At 39.6% G+C, this 11,810-nt stretch overlaps 1 protein-coding gene across 1 annotated transcript; it reads right to left on the minus strand.

Annotated features, from left to right (window-relative positions):
* Positions 1-3,189: 3,189 nt before the first annotated feature.
* krt1-c5 (keratin, type 1, gene c5) lies at positions 3,190-11,483 on the minus strand. The gene is made up of 8 exons (XM_056419846.1): positions 10,509-11,483; positions 9,828-9,910; positions 8,789-8,945; positions 7,259-7,423; positions 7,019-7,144; positions 5,060-5,277; positions 4,598-4,626; positions 3,190-4,089 (listed from the first exon to the last, which is right to left on the minus strand). Exons 1-8 carry the CDS (start codon positions 10,896-10,898, stop codon positions 3,974-3,976), a joined length of 1,284 nt encoding a protein of 427 aa, XP_056275821.1. The 5' UTR covers positions 10,899-11,483; the 3' UTR covers positions 3,190-3,973.
* Positions 11,484-11,810: the final 327 nt, after the last annotated feature.

An 11,810-nucleotide genomic window follows, 5' to 3' on the forward strand; every position in this document is an offset into this window, starting at 1 on the left:
CTCATTTTCAGTCTTTGCTTAGCTGCTTCCCTTTCATCAAGGTGATATCCTGGCTCATCTCATTGAGCTAAATCGAGGCAGCTTATACGTATGAATTCATGTTTTTTTTAAAAGTCTTATTTGTATGTCTATCTGTTAATCCATGCATTTAGCACACATGGAAGCATATAATATAATTTGATATTGATCTTCCAGTAAACTTACTCTGAATAAGGACATTTCTACATTTGCAGGAATGTAGCTGAACATGAAAATCGGCCCTCTGTTTATTTCAAATTAAAGTGTCTGTCTCTTTTTTCTTCTTCTTTTTCACAGTTTCAGCAACAATCAGTGACGTCACTTTGAATGTCTGATGTGAGATGAAAATTACTTTAATTTCCTCAGTCAGTTTAAATAAAAAATTATAAGTTAACTTTCGAGTCCAAACTCTTGTGCCGCTATCTATTTTGAATCCTAGAGGATGTCCTACTGTGGTTTAGCTGTGGGCTAATTCCCTTCAATCTAACCAGCAGGTGGCAAACAAAACACGGGAACTTGTCTTATTTATAACGGATATAACTGAGTAAGATGGTCTGGTTGGTCTTCTGGCGCCCTCCAGTGGTGAATTGCTGACATGACATGATGACAGAAAAGACTAGATGTCATGTGCACAGAATGATCAACAAAACAGAGTTATAACACATTCAATGCATTTTATAGAAATGATTCATATGCGGAGCAGGTAGAATAATGATGGAACAATGACAGTGGCTATAATAGAATAGTGATGTTAAAAGCATTAATGGTTTTTGTAATATGACTATTAATAATAATGATAGTAGTGATTTTTTTAAAAATCGGAATAAAAGAAAATTAAATCAGAGGAGATGTTTGTCATCAGAAAATCAAGAAACAATTTTAACTTTACTTCAAAAGTTATTGTAAGTGATGCATAAAATCTACCCACAATGCTCTGCAAATTGCAGTAAATAGCTGAACAATCCAAAACGTGGGATAATATGATCACTAAGTTACTTAATCTGTTCGTGAGAGAGAGTTCTACATAAATTTTGACAGTTTTTTGAGATTGTATTTCAAAGATGAGTTTAAGTGAAAGAAAAGAGAGGTTTCTGGGTTTACAAAACAATCTTTGTCTCTGTAACTCGTGCGTATAATAACGTCATGGGACGTTGATGAAGTCTTAAAAGTCTGTGTGAAACATCTATATTTAGACTTTTACAAGTTTGTCATCAAGGTGACAAATGATATTCGCCGTTGATGACGAGGCATTACGTTGAGACTTCGGCGTTATCCGTGACATCGGAGTTTGGGAATGTGTGTTTATATATTTCTGCATTGTTGTAAAACTTTTCACACTGGAGTGAGACACTGTTGTGTATTCACACTGACAAGAAGCTACAGTGTGTGAGCAGTAATATAAGCTGACTTCACTTTTTCCATATTTTTATAATACCTCTCAAAACTGGAGAAAAACACATTAAACTCAAAATTACAACAGGCTGCTTGAGGTAAAACACTTTTTTTTTAACCCAGGCCGTGCACATTTATAACATTTGGTTGCCAGACCTGGAGGGTCTCTGTACAAAATTAGTTTTAAAAGGAAAAAGGAAGAGAAATATCGACTATAAACAATGCAGGGTCAATGTTTAGTTTCTTAAAAAGATGGAAGATAAATACATGAATAAAATCCTCGATAAAAGCAACACAAAGCTCCATAATATAAACAATGAACAATTCAAACAACCCCATAAATACAAAAAATAAGTTGTGTGTCGTCCTTACTAAGGGCTTTCCTTTAAGAATAATCAAGTGCATGAGCCTAATAAACTTAACCAAGACAGATAAGTATAAAATGAATATCATGAAAGACTAGACGAGAGGAAATTAAACCAATCGCATTCTTTCAATTCGGTCTTAAATCAATATGTACATTGAAAATATTTCTTCTTGGCTTTGTGTTATTATCCTTCCACTTAAGGATCCTCTGTGTGTGAATGTTGTATAAAGACCGTAACATAGGAACATGTCAGCTGAATCTTATTATCGTCATATAAACTTTTCTCCAGAACAATGTAGATCATGGCTCCCATCTCTTAACTTAAGATGATCTTTTAATATCTAATTATGAATGGGAAGTATAATTTTTTTAAATTGTAAACGTTTAAATCTTCATATTAACGTGACTATTGATTTTAAATGGACCTGGTAGCACGTGGACCTTTTTAATGAAGCTGAAACTGGGAGAAAGAAACAGACGTCTGCTGCTGCTGACGACCTTTATCTGAAATGATGGAGCCATTGTTAAAAAAATACTGTTAAATCTGCCACTGTTGTTAACGTAAACTGCATAAGTGTATAGCAACCGTTGCACAGACAATCGTCCCCTTACAAACACTGGAACTGAGTACTTTTACTCAAGTACCCAATACTTTACTGAGTATTAACTTTATCTGCTACTTTATATATCTGCTCCACTTCCTTTCATAGGGACATGTTTTTATTTTTTATAGTTCACTGAGTGTTTTTAACTCCTGATGTTATTTTCACATACAAAGATGTTACTGTAAATTCAGAACATACAAACAATTCAGAAAATATGATGCTTTTTTATTTTATAAAAAATATAAAATATAATATAATAATAATATTATATATATATTAAAATTATATATATATTATATTTTATTTTTAGAGGTTCCAACTTTCATAAAAGATAAATAAAAAAGCATCATATTTTCTGAATTGTTTGTATGTTTTGAATTGCACTTTTCATAACTCTTATGCCGCCAACGTCCTTATTTATTCTTGTTTTAAAATTGTTTTATTTGTTTTCAAAGAGTTTCACCAGAATCCTTCATGTTAATTTTCCTAAAAATCTTTAGCCCGAATCACAACTATAACTTAAAAAATATATATATATTGTTTTTAACTTTGGCCTTATTGTCTGAGATCTTCTATCACATTGACTCATATTTCACTTTGTCAACATTAATTCTCAACTTTTAAACTTCATGTTTCAACATTTCTTTAATTCCTATAAGTTGTGTGTGCACAACTCACAGAGGAATTCACTGAAACTCAACACCCATACACACAACACCCTGTAACCTGAAACTGTTCTCTGTAGGTCGTTGTTGTTTCTTTGTTGCTACGTCCTCTCGTGTTCCTCGAGTATCAGTCAGAGTTTCTGTTTAGAAATGCACAGGGACTCTTATTTTGAAACAGTTTTTATTGAAACTTTACAGCTTTGGTTGATTTGTTAATTTCTATATCATAAAACTAAAGCACAACACAATACGGCCACTACCATTTCACAGTGAGACGATATATCGTGCACATAAAGTAGAAACTGTTGCAGGATTAATATATTTTCGAGAAGTTTCAGAATAAAGTTAGACATTTAGGAAAATTATCTTTATTTGCTTGTATAGCGAGAGCTTGCTGGAAAGATTCATGTCTGTGCACTAAATATGAAGCTGCAGTCGGTAAGCTGAGCATAAATACTTTTTTTTTACACTTTTGTTGTATGAATTTAACAAAGAAAATGTAACGTGAACCTTTGAGAGGGGCTGGTTGTGTCGGACAGAGCGAGGCCAGCTGCCTCCTCGTTCCCAGTCTACAAGCTATAAATTCACACAGACAAGCGGTATCGTTCGTCTCCTCTTGCTCCCGACAAGAAGGTGAACGAAGATGAACGATTTCTTTCAAATAAAAGTTAATTCATGAACTTGGATCGGCAGTTTATCAACATTTGAAACAACCAGAAAAAGCTGGCGCTATAGATCTGCTGGGGGGAATCCACGGCATGTGGTCAAAAGCTCTGGGGGTAAAAGCTACAGCAGTAAGCCGCCCTTAAGTATAATTAGTATTTATTTTGTGTCGGATCAAATGAGGTTGTTTCATGAATCCAGAAGGCCGCGTTGAGACCCGAACCTCCGTCAGCAGGCTTCGGGTTAAGAGGCGTCAAACTTCTTCATTTCTTGCACTCCTCGATCTGCTCCACCTCGCTGGACTCGTCCACCACCTTGCCGTTGATCATGGTCTGGGTGACGACTTTGACGATCTTCCTCATCCTTACATCGGGTTCTTCTGTGACACAGAATTAAACAGAAACAATACACACTTCATCGTTCTTGTCTACTGGAACGGCATTTAACAATAACACGAGCAATGCAAAGTATTAGTTTTCCCACCGAAACTTCAGTATCAGTATTATTTCCCGGGGGTGGGGGGGGGGGATCGGTAACCTTCACATGTAACCTAATGTCAGTAATCTGCATGCTGGTGTGTACCAACTATGACCGAACACATAAAAGGGATGAAAAGGGAATGAGATCGAATGTCACACTTTTACTGTTTGGTTTTGTTGTTATTGGCTCTTATTAAATCCTGTGTGGACTTGATAAGAGTCACAAATACAATACCACCATTATTTTGTGTTTATAACAAGCCAATGCTGGCTAATTAACAAGTAGATTTCTACCAATAACATCCGGCAAGATTTTAACCACAAGAACATTTAAACACATTTTTATACGAAGAATCCCTGAAGCCAACAGCCTGTGGTCCTTTCAAAATAAAGATAACATGAACTTACTTTTCGGAGGTGGAGGTGTTTCTTTCACCCTGAAGGACAAAAGAAGAGGACACTGTCATCCAAGAGAGAAAGCTGATGCCAGGCTCACATCAATATCTGATGCAAGTAGGACACTTTAAAGAAAAGAGTTCATTCTTATGGGAGTTATGTTGACTCTTTCTTGCCGAGTTACATGAGGAGATTGATTGCACCCTCTACGGACAGATCTCTCTGCAAGAAAGTGTATACTGTAAATCCTAAAATGTCAAACTATGTCTCATATGGTGTGTATAATACATTCATATTCAGGATAACTACATGTATTCCACTGTAAAAAGCCATATTAGTTATACTTAAAGCCTTTTATGAGGAACAAAAACACTGTTTTGGGATATTGGCACTACTTGTTTTTTACAAATGCTCTTGCTTCAACATATGTTGATGGTTTGATGGTTTGATGGCAGCATTTGGGCCCTCACTCACGTCTCCTCTCCCTCCAGCAGCCTCCTGTAGGTGGCGATCTCCATCTCCAGGTTCTGTTTGATGCGCAGCAGCAGCTCGTAGTCGGTCTTGTTGCGCTGCATGTCCAAGCGGAGCTGACACAGCTCGTCCTCCAGATGGCTCAGCGTGGCCTGGAGACGGTCCATCTCCATGGAGTACTTGTGCCCCGTTTCCCCCAGGTTCCCCTCCAACACACACACCTGTCAGCAGAACACACGGGTCGTACTCTACGGTCTCCTACACCACGGCAAGTGATGAAGATATGTAGTTTGTTCTCTAACTTGACACCAGCAAAGAGAATGCAGTGTGTATGATCAATAATTTAAATCTTCATTTTGATAAAGAGCACCAACAATATGGACGACTGGTGTTTCAGGGAAAGTGACATTTTGGAAAGAACACGTTTTTTTCTTCTTCTTAGCTTTATGTTTAATTTAAGATTTAAAAAAGGATATATTTCCTTTGAGTTAATTACAGGAACAATCACAAAACATAAAACACAATCATACTTGTTTTAAAGCTGCATTTATCTTTGTGTGTGTGTGTGAGGGGGAGGGGGGGGGGCACATTATGCGCTGCAGGACGAGCCGTGAATGTCACCTTTTTACATGTTTTTATGTTAAAAGTAATTGAGCTTCATTAAGTAATTTAACTTAATTAAGTATTTGAAACAAAATGAATTGAAGTGCAATATTCACTTCTTTTTTCATTCTGTTTTGGTCTGCACCAACTACTTCGAAAAATGCTTATTAAGCGCTTTAAAGTTCACGTCGTAGTGGCGCGTCATCGGGTCATTGTTGCTGGAGCACCAAAACGGCGAGGTTGCAGGGCGCTAATCCAAAACATGGAGCTAAAGGGAACTGATGGATTATGATAAACATATTTTGAAGTGCAGCTTTAACTGGTAGTGTAGTAAATATGCACCAGCTGCATTTTAGACCCCACGGGGACCCTTTTATTGTTACCAGTAGGACTGTGGAGCCGCTTGTTAACGCGCCAAGATAAATGCTGACCAAGAAATGCCCCAACAAAGGCCCTCATGAACATGTAAACAATGCTGGTTTTAACGTACTTAAAAAAAATTTGCCTCGGAAATGTTCTTTGTGGAAGAAATACACGGACACAGACGGATGCGTCTTGTTGGCCAACAAGTGAATAAAAACATCTGTTAACAAGAAAACTCCACGGGGCACCTTTTTAACTCGGACTGCTCGCACAAAGTATCATGTATTATACATAATATTCCTCTATTAGGCGGACAGAAGGGTCACCGCCGTCGGTCGGTGTACATTTTTTACCATCCATTATTGCTTTTGTATGTTTACCTGTTGAGCTCAACCATTCACGCCCCCCGCCCCCCAGATACTTGAGGCTGTCAGCGCCATAATATCCCTGCATTCAATACTGTGTGCTCTCTCTTTGGCGAACATCAATGAGCTATATTTGCCTCCATTGCCCGGCTCGACATGCGCTTACGTGGGAGACACGGACAACACATTGGCTTGCGTGGCTCTACGCCTTGTCACACTGATTGATTATTGGAGCGCAATGAAACTCCTCGTTTGCATTGTGCCGTTTAAGTCTCTTTGTTGACGAGGAGAAAGCAGCTGTTATCTATCGATGACATGTGTTCAGAGGAGAAGCCGTTAGGACGGGCCTGCAGGTCCTCAGAAGTAGAGAACTTGACGTGACTCCTTTCTGCAAAGAAAAAGACTCTTTGCTGAAGCTTTTTGAGATTTTACTTAGAAGTTTAGGTGTTATTTCCTGCAGAAATATGTGATGATGCCATCGCGCCGTCTGTTAGTGCAGTACTGTACCTGCTTCCTATTTGTTAATGCTGTACTGTACCTGCTTCCTATTTGTTAATGCTGTACTGTACCTGCTTCCTATTTGTTAATGCTGTACTGTACCTGCTTCCTGTTTGTTAGCGCTGTACTGTACCTGCTTCCTGAGACTGTCGAGTTCGACCTCCAGAGCCTGCAGGAATCGTCGTCTCTCGCTGAGCTCACTTTGGGCAGAACGCAATCCCTCGGTGTTTCCTTTGACCTCCGACTGCACTGCTTCCAACTGGAGACACATCAATATATTAATATCCAGGATGTCTACAGAGTTCCATGAGAGAAAAAAAGGCATGTATTAAAAAACTCAAATTAAATTAATAAAGCCAGAAGGGTAACGGACCTTGTTGAGGTACCAGGTCTCGGACTCCTCCTTGTTATTGCGAGCGATGCCCTCGTACTGGACCCTGAGCTCAGCCATGATGGCGCCCAGATCCGGACCGTGAGCTACATCCACCTCGACGCTCACTTGCTCGTTGGCCACGCGAGACTTCATTAAATTCATCTCCTGGGATCATTTCAAGGGGGAAAAGGCAAAGCAGGGTTTAAAGCCAGGCCACTCTAAAGCCGCAGAGTTTCACACCTGATGTTGCCGCTGTCTTACGTATCTAATGTGGTTGAGGAAGTATTAGGAGCCTTTGCTTTTAGTATTAATGTCTAAAAAAATAATTTTTATAGAACAGCTTTAAAGCGATGTCGTCTTTTTATGCAGTTCTTTGGTTCCTCTAATTTAGTCTGTCTGTTGTTTTTTATTTTTTTATTTGGCCTTGATTCTCTGTAGAGCACTTTGTAAACTCTGTTTTTAAAGGTGCTATATAAATAAAAATATTATTATTATTATTAATTATATAGTGGGATTTTGTATGCAAGACCGAACTATTTTCAGCAAAATGTACTTAACGGTTTCAAACTAGTGCAATTAAGGGTTTATTTGATGGTTTAAAAAATAAATATATTTGTGATAAAGTCCTGCACGCTTTATTTATTGAAACAAGTGAAATATGATAAGGATATTTTTTGTTTAATTAAATGTAGCAAAACAATTGTCTAGAAAGAAATGTACGTAACTTGAAACAAAAAGGAATCTAGCGGTTTGCTGCATTAAAAATAAATAGAATATTTGAGTAATTATTTAATTAATTATTTTAAATAAACATGTTCATTTGGCAGGTTCTTATTTAGTTATCAAAAAGTGACACGTATGAATATTCCAAAGGACTCAGTTAAGGACTGAAATGACTCGGTAAGAAGACGTAGTGCATTGAATAATGTCATGTTTTACAAACTGCTTTGAAAGTATGTTCAATAACTAGTAACTTGAGGGGTCAAAGTAGTGTAAGTAATTGAAGTATTTCGAACAATATTTCATTTTTCTTTCCACTTTTTTTTTAGAGAAATAATTTCAAACCAGATTGTGCCGTGCTGCAGTGGATTTTAACTCCTTCTCCACCTCCTCCTTTGTTTGTATTTGTTATCACCTCTACATGTGCAAGATAAATATTAAAAAAAGATTTTTAAAACTGTGTTCAGTCAAGTTTACGGTCCACATCCTGGATACCACGCCTCAGAGTCCAAACACATGTAGTCCCCGTGGCTGGATGGGCTGAAACACTCCTGTCTGTTTACACAGGTGTTGTCTTGCTATCTTGGAGCACTATGGCTACAAAGAGGGAGGGAGGGGGGAAGGGGGTAAAATGATCATGTTTCAGCTTCTGAATACTGTTAAACCTTCTGCTATCTGTTTTTTCAGAGATGCAGGACGCTGGTTTTTCAAAGACCTCCGCTTGACAACTTGTAAAGTGATTATCTTGACGAGGAGAACCCTCACCGGTCACGCCTCCACGCAACCTTCACCTCGGGGCGAAGATCTCACCTCGTCGTGATTCTTCTTCAGGAAGTAGAGCTCCTCCTTCAGGCTGTCCAGGTCTCCTCGCAGAGCGGCGATGATTTGGTCGTGGTCGGACTTCGCCCTCTTCAGAGCGTGACAGTCCCTCTCCACCGACTGGCACAAGATGGCCTCGGCCTCCCATCTGGAGGATCCAGGTAGGGGGAAGAAGGTCATCAGCACAGATATCTCTGGAACTTAAAGGCTAATTTCAGTACTCTTATGTTTATTGAGAATCAACCAAAACAAATTACAAGGTCTCCTTTTGTTTACTTAAGTAACTGTATTATTAACGCACTGTAAAAAGTACTTTTTGAGAAGTAATAGTGTAAAGTATTATCAGAATATTTGTATTTATACATAATATTTCGTTGCTACTATAACATTCTATTGAGGGTTTTAAGAGAGCGGATGTCATAGGCTGTACAGATTAAGACCTTTTTAAGGGAAAATGTTGATTTTTAACAATGATTGAAACTGACTTGATTGTATATATTGATTATTTATCTAACACAAACAGCATTTTAATGTAGAAAGTAGCATATCATGAAAATACTTAGGTGATGCAACACGTCGAGCAAACAGACAGCGGACACAAGTGGATGCACACGTGTGAAAAGTACCACGCAAACTCATGCCGCGATCTGCATGTGAGGTACACACATAAATACCTGCAGGTCGATGCGTCGCTCGCTCACACATACCATCAACACAATGTGAAAGAAACACCAGCTGCGTGCAGGCGAATACCGACTCCACCGTCCTTCCTTCAACTTCCCCTTTTTGCCAACGCTGGACATCTGAAACTGATGATGTGTCTCTGACCTTGCGCAATCTATCACATCCTGCGCGTCACCGATGGCCATCTTCATCACCCCGCCGGCCGCCATGGGCACCGTGGGAACGGGGGCCTCTTATTTCACAGCCTGACATAAAGGTCATTTATTCACATTGCTCGGCAGTCTGGCGCTCGCATGTGAACCCTCCCCAGGCCCGTCGAAGAAAGGAACCACTGTGTGACACTCACTTGACCCTGAAGTCGTCGGCCGCCAGCTTGGCGTTATCAATCTCCAGCATGATGCGGGCGTTCTCCAGCGTCTTCTTTCTCACCTGAGCGGCGGGGGGGAACACACACAGTGGGAAGCGAATGAATGAATATCCGTCACTAAGGACTTGGACTTTGCATAATAAGTGAGCGTGCAGATTTATTTAGTGTAGAATAAAATGCGCTTCCTAAAACAAAAAATACTGTGAACATCCCGCCTCTGTCTGGCTGCGAGGAGACCTGGACAGCTTCTCTCATCCCTGTCTTCAACTCCCTGAAGTTTTTCTTTTTTTTTTGTCTCAATAAGCAAAAATGTAATTTAGCTCCAGCGAAGGTGACGGTGAACGTCGACCTGGAGGTCTTTAATAAGAATTTTCCACTCCCATAAAACATATATATCCCGCCTTTGACCTCTTCGTGGTGCTGTAAAGTGGTGGATTACAACAGGGGCGTCGCTAGGTCTTGTTTAGGGCGGCTTCAGCCCATCATCATACTTAACGATATAATCCCCGGGCACTAGGACCTTGGGGAGGCTGCCAGGAGTTGAGCTCAAAGTCAATGATGCACGGAGTGAATTTGTAAGTCCAGGTAGTTACAGAATGTTCTGATTGAACCGATCTATGAACTGTTGGAAACAATGACTATGATCTACAATCCACTGACCTCCTGCCCGATGGCGTGCGCCTGGGCCATCGTCCCCTCGATGTCGTGGCCCTTCGGAGCCTTCTCCAGCATGATCTGCTTGATTTTCACCTCCATTTCAACGTTGGACCTCTCCAGCGAGCGCACCTTCTCCAGGTAGTTGGCCAGCCGGTCGTTCAGGCCCTGCATGGCCTCCTTATCGCTCCTCCCGCCGCCGAGGCTGTTGAAGGAGAGGCTGTGGCCCAGCATGTTGAGACCGTTGCCCAATGAGACGGAGCGGGACAGGGACATCGTCCTTCCCACGGAGACGGAGGGCTTGGAGCGGATGCTGCGGCCGCTGTCCCTGACCGACATGCTGGAGAAGGAGGGCTGGCGCACCGAGTAGCTGCGCACAGAGAGGGTGGAGGCCATGTTGTCCGCTGCAGAGGGTTAGGATGAACGTTTGCTTAGTACAGAATAGAAGCACAATATCCAAGACCTTCAAGCATGCTTTCGATTGATGAAATTGAAAGTGTTGAATCATGACTGAACTGGAAAGAAGGTCAAGAATTAACTTCCAATACACTTTCAAACCAGACAGAAAGTGGACAAAAAAGGGACAAAACATTGCACTCTTTTTATATTTCTCTTAAATAATTGTGCATCTCTTGTTGTCGTTCTGCAGCTCGCCGCAGTGGTTGTGCGTGTCCTAGTTATTGTGTGTCTCTTTGTGGGCGCTTGATGTCAAACAGAGGCTCGGTAGGCTTGTTCAATCATCTAGCTTCTCTCTGGGCAGCTATAAACGGACCCTGTAGTGGGTCAACTCGACTGATGATGGTTAAACTACAAGTGCTAAATATATATATATATATTTATATAGATGTCTGACTGGCCTTCAAGTCTACTGAGGAAGCTTTATATATATATATATATATATGTATATGTATATATATATATTATTATTTTTTAAATATATTTATATATATATATATATGTATTTATTTTTATATATATAGATGTCTGACTGGCCTTCAAGTCTTCTGAGTAAGCTTTATATATATATGTGTGTATATATATATATATATATATATATTTGTGTATACATATATATTATATATTTGTATATATATATATTGTGTTTTGTAGGTTATCTAAAAAGTACATCAAACAATGTCGAGGATCTATTTGATTTAAAGGCATCCCTCTATCTGTGTTTATAACCTTATCTGCTTCCTTCTGTGTGGAAATTAAAACTTTTGTTGCTCATCCGGTGACATAAAGTTGTTATTTGATGAGTAAAACTAGAGGAGAAAGACATCGTAGTACTTACATAGCTCTCAGTTC

The sequence above is a fragment of the Pseudoliparis swirei genome, chromosome 7, assembly GCF_029220125.1.
Source record: "Pseudoliparis swirei isolate HS2019 ecotype Mariana Trench chromosome 7, NWPU_hadal_v1, whole genome shotgun sequence".
In the NCBI taxonomy this organism is placed as follows: Eukaryota; Metazoa; Chordata; class Actinopteri; order Perciformes; family Liparidae; genus Pseudoliparis; species Pseudoliparis swirei.